The sequence below is a fragment of the Panthera pardus genome, unplaced genomic scaffold (assembly GCF_024362965.1).
Source record: "Panthera pardus isolate Hobbes unplaced genomic scaffold, ASM2436296v1 HiC_scaffold_21, whole genome shotgun sequence".
Lineage (NCBI taxonomy): Eukaryota > Metazoa > Chordata > Mammalia > Carnivora > Felidae > Panthera > Panthera pardus.
Genome location: NW_026526777.1, coordinates 35,744,633 through 35,760,341, shown reverse-complemented (window position 1 = coordinate 35,760,341; position 15,709 = coordinate 35,744,633). Strand labels below are relative to the sequence as shown.

Sequence of the window (15,709 nt, the reverse complement as noted above, 5' to 3'; positions counted from 1 at the left end):
TACACAGAAGGGAGGCTGGGGCATTGTAGTGATGCCCCCACCTGCCCTTTAGCCCTGGCCAGGTCCTAACCCAGCCTCTGGCTCTATTTTAGGCTTCTTGTCTGTGAACAAATTGGGTTCTGAAGTTCAAAGCTGTGCCTGGGGCCCTGCCATCTTGAGGGTTCTAGATCCCCTTTGGAGAGTGCTCAGTATCCCTGAGGAGTGAGGCTGACAAGCCTACCCTGGGGGTCTGCAGAAACACTGTCCTGGATTTGGCCCAGAGTGTGGGGGGTGCCCAAACGGAGCAATTGCCATTTCCCTCTGTGAAGCGAAACCACTCCTGGGGCCTGCCCCAGCCTGTGAAGTCTGAAACACTAACGGCTTATTTACCCGGGCTCCTGGCCTCATAAGGGAGGAGAAGGAGGGGGATTTGAAGGGCCCCAGGCACTCAGTGTGCGGCCCACCACACACCTGCCCCACCTCGTCTGACAGTCTGGGATTGCCACACCGGCTCCTTCTGCTGGTTAACTATTAACGAGTTCTTTGTCACATCCTCTTTCCTGGTGGTGGGCAAGGGATGGGGCAGTTCCAGGAGGGTGAAGACTTCCTGGAAGCTTAGAGTTCAGGGAGCTGGAGAAGTGGGGAGACACAGACCAGGCGGGTGGACTCTAAGCCCCAGGAGGTGGGGTGGGTGTCAGCAGTGACCTTTCTCTGGAGGATGTGATGGGGGTCTCTCTGTGTTCTTGTTGCAGAGGCTGGCCCATGTAGGGGAGCTGTTCGTACTGACTGTGGCTTGTTGAGTTAAACCAGATTTCACTGGAATTCTTACAGGGGTCAAAACACTAACATTTATTGGAGTGTTTGTTATGTGTGTAAATAACTTATTGCCCATTTGCTAATTATAGTACTTCCCATGCCCACCTAAGCTTACTGGACTAAATTAGAACCTGAGATTAGAAACGCCCGGTTTAATCCACAAAATTCTACATTTTCCCCTTAAGGGTTCTCCAACCAATTTCTTGGACTTACCCTCAAACTGTAGAGAACTTCTTGCTTAGGAGACACTGACAGACTGGACTGGATAGTTAAGAGTCTCCTTTAAATAGAAACTTTGAGGCAGCGAGCGGTGTTCCAAGACAATGCCAGTTCAACAGTGCCAAGATATGGACTGGGTGACCTTCCAGATCTCTCTAAAAGCCATCTCTGACCCTAACCTGGGGGATGAGTGTCCTCTGAGACCAGCCTTTCCATTTAGGTCTGTTACTGCCATTTATAGTGGCTCTCAGCCCGGGGGCCCTAAGGCAAGGGTGCACCCAGAATCCCACAAAGGAAGCTGTGTTCTCAGGCCTGGTGGGGGGAGGGGGCAGACAGGGGAAGTGGGTCTAGTTGTGGTTAACCTTTCCTTCTACCACTTGCAGTCAGGTCTGTTTTCTGGCCCTGCAGGCTGGCATTCCTGCCCTGGAAGGGTGGGGCCCCGAGACCAGCCCTTACTGAGCTGGGGGCAGTGACTCACAGGTAGTTACCTGTCCTGGGGCTCCCTGCCAACCTGCAGAGGGAGTCGGAGGGTAGGCATTTAGAGTTTATTCCTGTTTATTCCCCTTAAGCTTTCCTTGGGCTTTGACCCCTTCCTGATGAACCTAAAGGGTCTGCAAATTCCCCACGAAGTAGGGTTTTTCCACTTCCCCTCCCCCCTCCTTGGGAGGGGTCTGGTGCTTTCCAGGGTCCTGGATGTTTAGTTCTCCTCCCCTTGAAGCCCAGTGACAGGTCTGGGCAATAATACCATATATAATAGCCCTGACCTTTGTGTCCTCTGCTTGGTCTTCTGTCCAGGGTGGTCCAGGACACAAGAGGAAGCTGACCCCTATAGGCCTTGGGAAAGTGCCAACTGTGGTGTCTATCACAATGTGAGTGCTGTTCCCTGCCCCGCTGGAGTCACTGACATTTGCCTGGTACTTTCTGTTTGCAGTGGCTCCCTTCAACCACCCCCCACCCAGGACACCCATGGGCAGCCAGGGACTGATGAGCTCGCTGTGAGGCCTCTGAGACCGACCCACTTGCCCAGTCCTGTCCTGGGGGGGTGGGGGTGCTGTGACGGCAGATGGGCGTGCCAGCCGCCAGATTCCTGAGGCCCGCCCTGCAGTGGGCTACGCCCAGCCAGGGAGTCTCCAGAGGTGAGGCCGTTCTTTAAAAACTGGGAGCCAGGAGAGGAGCCCCCACATTCAAGGGGTGCTCTCAGAGGCCATCTGGAGAAAGAAGAGCAGGCAGCACGGAGCAAGGTATGTTACCTGTCTTCACCTGCCTTCACCTGCCCGGTGAGGGCCAGACACAGGGGGGGAAGGGCTGTCTGTATCTCTGGGTGTCTGGGGCCTGGCTACAGGGCCTGATTCAGTCCTTCCTGGGAGCTCACCCAAGCAAGCAAGCTCACCTCCAAAGGCTAGGTTAAATGTCTGCCATTGTTTGGGCTGCTTTTTCACATCTGATAAGAGTCTCGGTGACATAAAAAAGCAGCTTCAGATCGGGGCTGAGCACAAAGAGTAGTAGAAAGTGTGGGCTGGCCCAGCTAGAGCTCTTCCAAGGGCCACTCAGATGCCTAGTCGTGGAAGATTCTAGCCTGGGAGTGGAAGCACAGAGATAGCACTGGATGAAAAACCAAAAAACGGGTCTCCTCTTAGGCCATGCTTAGCTGCGCAACATCAGGCCACCCATCTCCTCCTGGGGCCCCTGAATCTTCTGGGAGGGATTGTAAAACAATTTTGATGAATTAGGATGTATAATTTAAAGATGCCAGGAGTGTCCCCAGGTTCCTCTGTGGCCATGCCTTGTCCTGCCCGCACCCCCACCCCCCGCCTCATTCTTCCACCCCAGCCAAGGGAGTTTGTGGCTGTCACTGGAGCAGGGCACACATCCAAACGAAGATCGAGTTGGGCACTGCCTGAGCTGGGGTGGGGCTTGCCTCAGCACAGTAGGCCTGCCTGTCCCCCAGAGGGACCCTTTGAGTATCCAGCCTCAGCCTCCAGAATCCCCATTCTGGGGACTCCCTCCCGCACAGCCCGGGCCAAAATGGGAGACATTTTGAGTTGCTTTCAGTTCAGATGAAATCATCATTCACTTTTTAAATTCTGCCAGGCTCCCCTTTCTTGCCATCACATCCCAGCTACCTGCTTAGCCCAGAATTGTGGCCACCACAGTCTCACCCTTAGGGTGGCCTGGGTGGTACTGGAGACCATGGCAGTGGCAGAGAGAGCTCGCTTCCAGGCCCTCCGTCACTTTGACCCACTCACCTTTGGGCCTGGATGTTGGGCCAAGCCCTGAGAAAGGCCAACTCTGTTTCTTGGAGTAGTAACAAGGCCTCTATAGCTCCTCTTCTGCAAAGGGCCCAGCCCTTTTCTGCTCCCCACGATTGTGCGGGCAGGGTAGGGCCAAGCCTCTTTCCCTTCCATCTCAGGGGGGGAAGACGAAGTCTGTGAGGTGATGGCATTTTCCCAGGTTATGCTGTGAGACACACGCCAGCTCAGACATGGGTTCAGGGCTCTGACATTTTCCAAGCTTTTGGCTACAAATGTACCTGCTGCTCGGAAGTATCCTAGGTCAAGACCCTAGGTAAAGGGGGCTAGTATGCCCCAGAGGTTTTATGGATTTTTTTTAATCCAAGCTGCTTTGTTCTGTCCCAGGTGAGAGCCTCTGTGGGGATTCCCCTATTGGCTGAAAATGAGGCCACTCCTACTCCTGGGTTTTGGTAAGTATCCATTCCCATCTTTCCACGCCCTGTTATATAGCAGGGAGGTGACACCATGGGTAAGAGGATAGTTTACCAAAGTACGAACATCATCTGTCACCCTGTAGTCCTTGAGCTTGGAGCACTTGTCTACTGGGGCACCCATGAGGTTTCCCTGCTCATTTGGGCCTTTGGAGAAGATGAGAGGTTCCTAAGTGTCTTCTTATTTCTACCTGAGGGTGGCTCATGGTTTCCCAAGTGCTCTGCACAGCTAATTTCCTAGCCTTTCACTCTGGCTGCTTCCAGAGCCATCATGGCTTGATTTTACAGTGGTCTGTAACTGGGCACTCACTGAGTATGGCTGGGTCAACTTTGCAGATAAAGGAGCAGAAAGACTGCAGGCATCTCCTGGTGTTGCACAAATGGCCAGCAGCCAGCCCTGCTCTGGTTGCTGACGGAGGCCAGGCTACAAGTGAAGAGATTGAGGACTATGTCCTGGTGGCTGAGCATGTGCCTGCAACTTGACTCTAAAAGCCACATATGGATGCCACATTTCAGGATCATCCAGGGTTTTTGGTTGCCAGTGTTTCCCCTCCTTTCCTTTTTAAGTTATGGGTTATGGAACATGAAATCAGGGTTTTGTTTTGTTTTGTTTTGTTTTGTTTACCTAGCAGCATCAGGATTGCAATCCTCACCACCACCACCAAGTGGGAGCATGCTAGTCTAGCTGATTTATGCTTCCCTGGGGGATACTGGGTGGCCTGCTGGACCCTCCTCTCTCTAGGCTGTATCTTAGGACCCTTGTGATTTCAGTCTTGCCCAGTTTCCTGTGTGCCCAGCAAACCTGCTCCCGTGGGGCCTGCTATCCACCCGTTGGGGACCTGCTCATTGGGAGGACCCGGTTTCTCCATGCTTCATCCACCTGTGGACTGACCAAGCCTGAGACCTACTGCACCCAGTATGGCGAGGTAGGCCCTACCACCATGGCCTCCAGGGCTGGAAAAGGCAAGATTGGGCTGTGTGTGAGTCTGCCATTTGTTCACAGAATGCCTGGAATATACTTGGTATAGCCCCAGCTTCATGCACTGTGGAGAATGCAAGAAACATATAAGGCCAGATCACTGCCTTGACAGAATTTTCTCCTTCATTAGGCAAGAGAAAATGTACTCAGAGTTAGCAGGATGGCTCCTCTCTTCTTCTGCTTATAAAACTGAAATCTCTCCCCAGTCCTTGGGCATGGAAAGGACAGGTTTTCAAGTCTTGAGAACAGACAATGGGATGAGTATTGATCCTTTAGTATGTAGAGTTTAACATGTCGGTGGTGGATGAAGTCAAGGCTGATGGAGCATAGGTGGGGGGATGTGTGCACTGGGTTGTGTTCTTGCTGTGGGATGAGCTAAGTTGTGCCATGGTTACTCGTTTGCCACCATCTCTTTGGCCAGTGTTGGGATATGAGTGGACAGAGCTAGCGGGACAATATATGATTATAAGCTGGAGTTTACCTTCTGTGTTTTGCAACTATCATGTATGAAGAACCAGCTTACCTCTCAGCCTCGTTGGTCCACTCAGGCAAAGTGGGAAACATCCCAACTGCTGTTGAAGAACATAAATCAGCAGGATAGACCAAGAAGTGATGAGGCCAGAAAGGAGGTTTGGCAGCTCAGCTGATAAGTCAGAACACAAGCTGAACAAATCCAGAAACTCAAACGCTAGGACCTGTCAGTTGACATGGCCTGATTAGGAAACTGAGTTTTTTAAAGAGCTTTTGTGGCTTTTTTTTTTCTTCTACATGCCTGTGGACCTTTGTTGTAGGAACTTTGGCTTTCTTTTCTTTTTTAAACTTTTTTTTAATGTTTATTTATTTTTTGAGACAGAGACAGAATGCGAGTAGGGGAGGGGCAGACAGAGAGGGAGACACCAAATCTGAAGCAGGCTCTAGGCTCTGAGCTGTCAGCACAGAGCCTGACGCAGGGCTCGAACCCACGAACCGTGAGATCATGACCTGAGCCGAAGTTGGACGCTTAACCGACTGAGCCACCCAGGCGCTCGTCTTTTCTTTTCTCTTTAATAAGGTGGGGATCATTCTTGGTGCCTTATGTTTACCAAGGCTGAAATCACTTAGCGTTTTCTTGTTTCCCAGCTGCAAGTCTCATTTGGCCATCTTTCTGCCCCAAAGACAAAGATTTGGACAAAGGAGTGGGTGAGGAAGTGGTTTTCCTCGAATCTCTAGTCTTTTCAGAAAAAGAGAGAAAGAAAGAAACAGACAGAAGGGGAGTAAGAGAGATTGATTGCCATGACAGAGACTTGGGTTCACAGAGAGCCTGTGGTGTCCTCTTTCCAGACTGTCCTTGTCCTTGGGATGATGGAGGTGGCATCTGATACCGCCTCTGGGCCTCCCTGGCCTTCTTGTCACCAGTGTTCTCTTGGCTACTTTTAATGACAGATGGTACTGGGTAGTGGCTTTGGAGGCACTGAACAGAGATGGCTGTGGTTTCTGCTGCTCACCCAGTTGGATATAGGAAACCCTGTTTGACAGTGTTGGGTAAGATGGCCAGCATAAGACAAGTACTCCCTGTGGGCCCAGATTACTCCACACGCATCAGGGGACCTGGAAATATTGAGCTTTCTAGGCAACAGAATGGTTTTAGCCACCCCCTTCCTACACACCCTCAAAATCTCATGTTACTAGGGTATGTCTAAAAATTTCAGGGAGACTTCTGCTGACCTCCTTCCTCAGGCTGGCCTGCCTTCTGGAAGGAGAAGCAAGGAGAAGTCAGAGCCCCTGTCCTGGCATGTCCCCTCAACCCCAGCCCTGTCTGGACAGCCTCTGTCCCCAAAGCCTTGGGCTTTTGGCTTCACCTTGGCCTGCCCTCTGCCTCTCTCAGATGCCCAGGGTGCCAACTCCCTTCCCTGCTCTTAAATAGCCCCCTGAGAGCAAAGTGGTGCTTGCAAAAGAGAAGTCTAGACTTTTGCAACCCTGGGGATGGATAAATATCAGCTATTTTGCTGCTGTGAAAGTTGAGAAGGATTGGCTTTTTTCCCCCCTTTTCTATAAGGGGGAATAAAGCCATGCAACCTCTTTTCAAGAGTAGAGGATAGGGCATCTTGAATGCAATGTGTAGTCCCAGGTCTGCCACTAACTTGTGGCAAGATATTACCCCTCTCTAAGACTTCCTTCCTCTTCCATGAGTGAGTGTTAGATGAAAGTGTCTGCAGGTTTGCTCCTGGCCCCAACTTTCTCTGGAAATGAGCTGACTGTCGGAAACCAGCTTCTCTCCCCCTACCTTCCACTCCTCCCTTATTTCATTTCTCATCCTCTCTCTTACCTGTCTTACCTCCTAGAGGCTGTTGGGTGGCAGCCATGAAGACATACACTAAAGACACACACTGGGTGCTGTGGTGGCTGTGTGATGACAATTAGGAATCAGTGTTTTAACTCTGCTGAGTTCCAATTCCAGTTTTTAAGTTTAATTTATTCTATTATCAAATGGTATGTATAGCAGCTATAATTTATTAGGCACATATTATGTGTCCCAGACATCATAGTAAGAGGTTTATATAAACTATCTCAATCTATTTTCATGATACTTCATGTGGTGACACTTGTTATCTCTGTGAGCTATTGTGAGGGTCTGGGTGTGTGCTGGGACCCCAAATTTCTGATGGAAACACACAGGTGTTGAGTTTTCTGAGTACTTAGAGATGGGGGGTGTCCTGGCCAGCCCTGGCTGGAGATGAGACATGATGCAGAACCTCACTGCTAGTGCCCTCCCCTCCCCCTTCTCCCCCTCACCCCTTTCTACCAGCTCCTGCCCTGATATACACACCTGCCTTAAGTCGAAGCTTCTGGTTAGTGCCTCTGTTCTATTTCTGTAACATGGTGAGCCCTGAGCCAATTACAGCCTTACCCAGCACCTGCTGCCTGCCCACTGATGTGGCACGAATGCAAGCGCATTGGAGATTTATGACTCTTGGACGTTCTGCACTGCTCATTCCCCTGCTGTCCACCCCAGAGGGACTCAGTGGAATGGGAATTGCAGGAGCAGTGGGGACTCCTTCCAGTTCCAAAATTGTCTCTCCCAGCTCCTGGTCTCAGAGTGTAGCTCCTTTTTTGTGTGCCAGTCTTTGCCTGTTGGCATCCTACCTCCCCTCCCTGATTTGGTCTCAGTAGCTAAACCCCATCAGCCTCAAGAGCTTGCTTCTGAGATTTTGGGGTCCATATTGCATCCCTTGCAATGGACATAGGACTTGGTCAGCTTGGCCTTATGGCACCCTACCCCCAACTTTGCCCCTCTGGTCCTGACCTTTAACTATCTAAGCTTGGGCCCAGGCTGTTCTTTACCAGGATGGCCCTGTTTCCTTGCTCTCCTTCCTCTAGCTCCTAGCTAACCTCTGGATAAACTCGCTGTTCCCTAAAGCTCCAAGAACATCTGTGTTGCCCCCTTATCCTTGTTTGCTTCTGTGCTCTCCCTGAGCGTCAGTTCCTCATTGGAAAAATGAGAGTAATGACAGCACCCACTCCAATGAGTGGGGAGGACTGTACAAAGGAATGAGCAAAGTGACCATGGCTAGTGTCTGCAAGATGCTAAATGTTCCATCCCCTCTTCCCTTACACACCTGCCTACTGGCACCTGTGTCTGTGTGCAAAGGCTGCCTCATCTCTGAGTCATACTCCTGAGCATTTCTTCCCTGATTAGGACACACACTCACATACTTATGGAAATCAACCCATCCTTGGGCCTGCCCACTCTGCTTCCAAGTGGCTGCTGCCAATCTGATTTGCAGTGGACTGTTGGAGACTCTGGAGACAATTATGGTCAATGAAGTCACCCTGACAGGTAGTGAGGACTCTCTGGTTCTGATCCTGGCTGTGACACTTAGATTAGGGATGGAACCTTACTAGCCCATGGGTTCCCTCTAGACCACCACTTCTCCATTTGCGAGATAAAGGAGTTGGGTTAGTTGGCCTTCATGTTTGCTTAGCTTTAGCATCTCTGCCTGCTTCTCAGAGATGGCTGGGCTGTGTGTGACCCTTTGGGTTCCTCATGGTCTCTCTCAGGCAAGTACTGGCAGGGGCTGAGCCATGCCATGTGATCATCTCTGGGCTGGTGCAGGCTCCCCAGAAACTAGTGGGTTTTGCCTGGAAGCTTCCCAGCCCTGATTTCTGCTTCTGACAATGTCTCCTCCAATATTGTGTCTGCTCCCCTAAATGCTTATTTATCTCCCACTCCCTCCCTTTCTGGGGAAAACTTAATTACTCAGCTACCTTAATAACAGTTTTACATAATGCACACCTTAGGTTAATTAGCTGTGTAAACCAAATAGCTGTCATTTTGATCTTTTGGAAACAAGCTGAAGAGCAGTATCCAGTTCACATCCCCTCCTCCCCAACACACACACACATACAGGCACACACTTGCACACATGCATGTAAGTGCACCCACACCCACATTCACAAACCCCAACAAACACTGACTTTCTTTGACAATTGTCTGTTTTCTTAACCTTTGGCATGGCTAATGTGTAGACAGAGGATATGTTCATATATATCCTGAGATCCTTATCCTGTGCCCACAGAAGACTTTGAGACTGTCTCTAACCAAAATGTCTGCCCTCCCGTTTCCCAGAAGCTCTCAGACATTCTGAAACTTCCAAAGCTCCTGCCATTGGGGATTCATTCTTTTGGATGAAGCATTGTTGAATTCCTTGTTTAAAATACAAACGGTCTTGGGAAAGGCACCATATAATCAACTATTTATATTTCAACAAGGGTTTGCTTGTCAGAAAATGAGCTGTGGCTTTTGAAAAGGGTTCCAAGAAAGTGAAACCGAGGATGGGTAAGTTTTGAGGGCTAGGAGGAAATGGATAGGGACACTGGGGGATAATGTTGCTAACAGAAGGAAGAAAAACCCGGGTTGGTGGAATCTGAGATTCTGGGTGCCTGGTTGTTATGGGCTGGGAAGCACAGCTTGTAGGCTAAAAGTACAGAAGAGGAGGGAAAGATGTGATGGGAAGGCCTGGACCAACCAGGTGGCCTCAAACTTTGCTGGCCTGGTCTCTCACTCAATTGCTTTTGGGGTTCAGGTCCCTAGAAGTCTCTAGGCAACATTTTGCAGACCTACTTTGCTTCTTTGTCTTTGGAGGCTATAGGAACCATTGTTACTGGCAGAGCCTACAGAGGTCCAGACAGGCAAAGGATTCCCTGCACTCAGGTTTAGGGAAATATCTCTGTTTCTGTAAAGGTCCAGGCTGGGGCTGAGGCTGTCCTTCCCAGGGAAGAAGAGAGGGAGCATCCTGACAACCAATTCTGGTCCCTGCCAGTGGCTGCCAAGTCACCACTGTGTCCCTTGGATCAGAACAGGAATAGAAAATTTAAAGGCAGATACTTTGGGACAGAAATCCCTGCTTCATCTCTTCCTAGCTTTATGAACTTGGACACATTTCTTAACTCTCTAAGACTTGCTTTCTTATCTGTCAAATGAGTATACCCATCATTTAATGTAAAATACCTACCTCAGAGATTTTGGAAGGATGGAAGGAGATAACGTATGCACAGTGCTCAGGAGAGAGCCTGGTGCAGTGTAATTTCTGGGTGTGTGGTGCACATCATCTTTAATCAGCTTCAGAAAGTCAGCCTACTGAACTTACTTTGGATGGTGATAAGGGCAGTGCTTAAGGCTTTGGTGAAGATGTTATTTCATGATGAGAGAAGATGAAGTTGAAAGTGCCTTATAGAACTGGGGCTTTCCTCTCACTCAGCACCATAGTGGAACCCAACTTTTGACCTTTAATGGCAATATCGACGAATGTAGAAAGGCTGAGTCTTCTGGATCCCAGTGGGGTTTAATGGAGGCCTTGCTGACCAATGACCTTAAGGGCTCCTTCTTCTGCCCACTTAGCTGAGAAGAGTATTGCTCTAGTACAGCATCTGGTCAGTGTCTTTTTTTTTCTTTTCTTCCTTCCTTTGCATTCTTGTTTGGAGTGTTTTTAAACTTCTGAGCAGATAAGCTGGAGTAGGGAAGAATTCTAATAGCATGTTAGAGCAAGAGGGAACTTCATTATCTCATTCCACCCCTGCGTATTACCAATGAGGAAGCTGAAGTGGAGAGAATGTCTTTTCTTGCAGGCAGCTGGATTTTTTTTCTTTTCTTTTCTTTTTTCCTTTTTTTTTTTTTTTTTTGGTCTCGGCTTCCTTTCTTTTGGCCCTGGCTGGCAGCCATGACCCTGATGATATCTCCTTAGATAGACACAGGCAGCCACTGGCTTGCTCATGGCAGGGAACTGGGCCATGAAAACCAGAGGCTGTTTTCCTATTTCCTCCTAGAGTTAGCTCTGTGTTCTACAAAGGCACAGAGCTTTGATTTGCGTTTACCTTCCTTTTCCCACCCATTTCCACTGTGATTCAGGCTCCTGCTGGCTCTTGCTCTCTCCTTTGCTCTCCCCCTAGCTCTCTGGGAGGATTTCTCTTCCCCCCAGACTGCTGAGCTTCTAGAAAGCTCTAGGATGAGGGAAGACGCCCAACCTTTCCAGATGGAGAGTAAGTAGGAGCCAAACTGGCTGGAGGCCTGACAGGCTGAACTGATAATACTGCCGCGTCTCTGAGGTCGTGCAGCCAGGAGAACGCTCACTAGTTGACCCCAGAGGGAGGCTGCTGCAGCTGAGACCTTCCACCTCTGGGAGAGATGGAAGCGCCTGACACACATGAGGGGAAGAACCTCGCATTGATAATCACACACACACGTTTATACACGTACTCATATAAGCATGCAAGAATAGATAGAAAGGGAAACTGAGATACAGAGGAAAAGAGAAAGTTAGCAGCTTGTCTTCACGTGGGCTTCTGCCATAAGCTGCTCTATTTCAGGTCTCCAGCCAGCTAGCTAGTTGACGAGCAGAGCTACTTAAAATACCTGGCCCAAGCCTGTTGGCTTAGCCTGTCTCTAAGGATTGTAATAAATCCCTCCTTTAGCTATGTTACTAGGATAAGCAGCACGTAGGTTTTAAGCCCACGCGGGTATCTGATCTTCCATCAGTCTCTGCACACGTGGAAGGGAAGTGGAGCAGGCACTGGGTACCCCCAGCTGACTCCGAAGACTGGGCCAGGAGGCAGGGTAAAAAGCCCATACTGAACACCCTGGAGACTTTTAGTTTGTTTAGTTTTATAATGTCTACTTTCCTGGGCATAAAAGTGTGTGTGTGTGTGTGTGTGTGTGTGTGTGTGTGTGTGTATCTCCAAGGTACTAAAGTTTAAAATTATTAAAGAATAACATATAAGGAAAAGAGTTCCTTATTATCCTATTACCCAGATATATTAGGTTAAATTGCATGCCATTGCCATTTTTGTAGGTCAGATTGACTGAAGTAATTTCATCTGTTCAACCTAATCTGTTGGTATATGTCCTTCTAAACACTTTCTATTCCTTTAAAATATATATATATATTCCTTTTATATTATATTTATTTATTTATATTTATATTATATTCCTTTAAACATATATATGATGTATATATATGATATATGTATACATCATATATATATATATGATATATGTATACATCATATATATATATATATACATATATATATATATATATATATAAAATCATGACCTATATACATTTATTCCCAACTGTTTTTCTTCATAAAACAAAATATGGTAAGCATTTTCCCCATGTCATTGAAAACTTCCTGTGACCAGTCTTTTTAATAGTTACATAATATTTCATCTTTTGGGACCATGAAGGTCATTTTTCAGTTCCAGGTTGAGTTGTTCTAGCCCCTGTGCCCCAGGCCCAAGGAAAGAAAGAGCCTTGTTTCTGGTGCTTGCTTGGCCGGGGAACAGGCTGGGATCGGGTCCCAGCAGAGCTGAGGAGAGAGCTCTGGTGACAGGCGGCCGGAAGGCAGCTGGCCCTTGTCTCTCTGCAGGACATGTGCTGAGTGTAGACGGAGGATGGGGAGTGGAAAAGTTTGCCCCTGAGAGGCTGCGCAGAGTGGGGAGAAGGGCATGCTCACTGCCAGGGACCAAAATAGGATTCTGGAGGAGAGTCAGATTCCAGCAAGAGGCTTCTCTTGCCCAGAAAGGATTATTTTAAGTGCTCAGGTATTTATTTCAGCCACTGACACATCTACAGTTTCTGTGTTAACTGAGCTGGGTCAGCCTGAGAAACCAGCTTTCTTCCCAAAGTGCTTTCTCCAACTTACACTCCCCCATGGTCAGCTACACGGTGAGGCCAAGCCCTTTGAGTGAGACACAGATTGTCACCCTTTACTGTGCTTCCGTGATGTCTGTGGACCCACCTGGCTTCCTAGCAGAAGTGAGAGGGCAACATTGATGGAGGAAGGGAGAGGGAAAGAGGGAGAGGAGGGGGGGTTGGTAGGGGACCCTCTCTGGTGTTGTGTTGGTGCCGACATTGGCTATCAGCAGAAAACTCACTAGCCTGTTGAGCCTCACCTTTCACAAATGTAAAATAGGAAAAATACTCCTTATTACCTGGGTACAGTACCTAGCCCACGGCAAGCTCTCTGTCACATAATGCTGATGTTCTATTACCTCCTCTCTTCCCCACCCCTCGTTTTAAACTCCATGACTGCAGTAAGGGAATGTTTAGTAATAATTACAATGTTGGCAGTCATTGAGTATTTGGTATTCATTAAGTATTAAGGGCCTACTATGTGCTGGGCACTTTTTTAAGCACTGGGAATACAGGAGAGGAAGCCCTCGTGGAGTATACAGGTTTAGCAGAAGGAGGCAGAGGGTAAACAAACAATATAAGCAAATAAATAGACAATAAATGCCCAACATTTCAAGTGGAGATCTGAACCCTGAAGGAATATGTAGCTGGGGAAGGAATGGACAGGGCATTGAGTGCTCCATACAGAGCATGCATGCCAGCCATTATTTGAACATTAAATACCAAAAAATTATTGTTTAATAAAACACGTTTGGTCGCGATGAAGAAACCTCTGAGCAGCAGGATGGGTGACAATTCTCTCATATGCAGGTGAGAACTGGAAAGTGGGATGGGAAGTAGAGTTTCCAGGAACCAGGACTCCTGGCTCCCCTTCTCCTTCTGCCCTGTCCCAAGCTTTGTCAGCCGTGGGGAGGGAGGATGGGTGTTGGGCAAGGAGTTCCCATAACCCCAGGCACAGGCTCAGCATATTAACTCAATCCCTTTGGGACTGACCTGTCATGTTAATTAGTTCAGGGGACACTACCCATTCTAAGACATCACATCAGCCTTATTGGCTTATCACCTTCCCTGGTCAGGCTAGAGGTTCAGGAGCAGGAAGGCCTTGGACAAGCCAGAGCTTTCCCCTGGTTCTGGTGAGTAGAGGCCTTAGGGGAAAGCACAGGCATGGGTGTTTGGAGATACGGTTGTCCCCACCCAGAAGGAGATTCTTGTCCAAGCCTTGCTTCTACTTGTGGATGAATATGGAGCCCTCCGAATAGTGTTCTCTACTCTGGGCACAAGGTTTGGTGCCTTGGTTACTCAGAGAAAACAGAGTTTATTTGTGTTGCATGGGGGAGCTGGGACAAGGTTGTGATGTCTCTGTGGGGGGGTACGTGTGCATGTACACATGCACACATACGCACACACACATAAACTTAAAGAGCAAGGGTCATGTTCTATGGCCCTATTCTTTTGCTTGCTGGTCTCCACCTGCTGTGGAGTCCATGGGGTTCAGTTCTTGTGTCACTTGTGTCACCCCAGGGCTTGGGCAGGCCAAGGAAGGTGTGATTTGGGAGGGAGCTCCCCAGTGAGGCTGTTTCCTTTTTGGCTGCCTCGATCTTCATGTGAGAACTCTTGCCCTGAGCCCCAAGGCTGCAACATTCCTGGCCTTGGGACCACCTACCTACAAAGCGCCACTTGGTGGGGGACCCTTAGATTCTCTCCTGTAGGTAGGGAATGCCAAACCTGAGAAGGGTCCTCAAGTCTCAGATGTCAGTGCTGGAAGGCCTTTGAGATCATCCAAATGTTACTAGAATGTTGGCTCTCTGAGGGCAGGGTCTTCATTTTGTTCACTAGTATAACTCCAGGGCCCAGAGCGGGGTCTAGCACATAGTACACACTCAGTAAATATTTGCTGAATGATTGAATGACTGTATTCTAACCTCCACTCTACCTGCACAGGAGAAAACTGAGCCTAGAAGATGGGGTAACAGAGCTAGGACTGGAACTCCAAATTCCCTTGTCCTTTTTTTGCTGTGTCCCCTCTCCCTCATGCTCAGAAACCCAGTTTTCTCCAGGCCTCCAGGATTAGGTCAGATGAGATCTAAAACTCTCCAGCCTATACCTAGCACACAGAAGATGCTACATTCATGCAAATCCCTCATCTTTTCTTCGTTTTGCTCTTGGTACTCTTTCCAAGTTTTTCTTTGAGGCAATGTTCTGTACCAGAGTTTGCTGCTACCTCACATCTCTTTCCTAGCAGTAACGCCTATTTACTATTCACTTTGCTATGTGTTAGGAGGGAGACAAAAGAATTAAAGTCAAAGATGACAATAGCCTTGTTTTAAGAGGCTAATCCTTCCAAGGGTATTAATGAAATCAGTGGATCCCTGGGGGTAGGGTTTCACAGAGGGAATGTTCTAGGCTCTCAGGACATAAGGGAGAGTCTTCCCTGGACCCCACTCACAAGGCTCTCTTGTCTCCCTGTCCCTCAGTGGCGGATGAAATGTTGCAAGTGTGACTCCAGGTTGCCTCATAATTACAATGGCCACCGAGTGGAGAATGTGGTTTCATCCTCAGGCCCCATGCGCTGGTGGCAGTCCCAGAATGGTAAGCGCCAGCCTCCTGTAAGGGCGTAAACTGGTGGAGGCTCCCACAGCGTGGGGGTGGCTGGAAGTTTCCTGGGAACCCTTGGGGTGTTCTAGGCATTTCATATGGAGGTGGGACATGTGTGGTTAACAGGCAGTACCTACCGCCTCTGTATTTGAGACCTTTTGAATGCTGTAGCTAGAAGAATTTACTGGAAGTCAAGGAATAGGTAAAAGGAGCAAGAAAGAAATGCCT

General features: G+C 48.7%; 1 protein-coding gene across 1 annotated transcript in view; it reads left to right on the top strand.

Annotated features, from left to right (window-relative positions):
• Positions 1-1,930: 1,930 nt before the first annotated feature.
• The window catches only part of LAMB3 (laminin subunit beta 3), a 37,872-nt gene continuing 24,093 nt past the window's right edge, over positions 1,931-15,709 (top strand). Inside the window, exons 1-4 of the mRNA XM_053909124.1 lie at positions 1,931-2,255; positions 3,651-3,715; positions 4,508-4,662; positions 15,361-15,475. Coding sequence (XP_053765099.1) covers positions 3,688-3,715; positions 4,508-4,662; positions 15,361-15,475 — 298 coding nt within the window. The 5' untranslated portion in view covers positions 1,931-2,255; positions 3,651-3,687. The remainder of the gene's footprint in view (positions 2,256-3,650; positions 3,716-4,507; positions 4,663-15,360; positions 15,476-15,709) is intronic.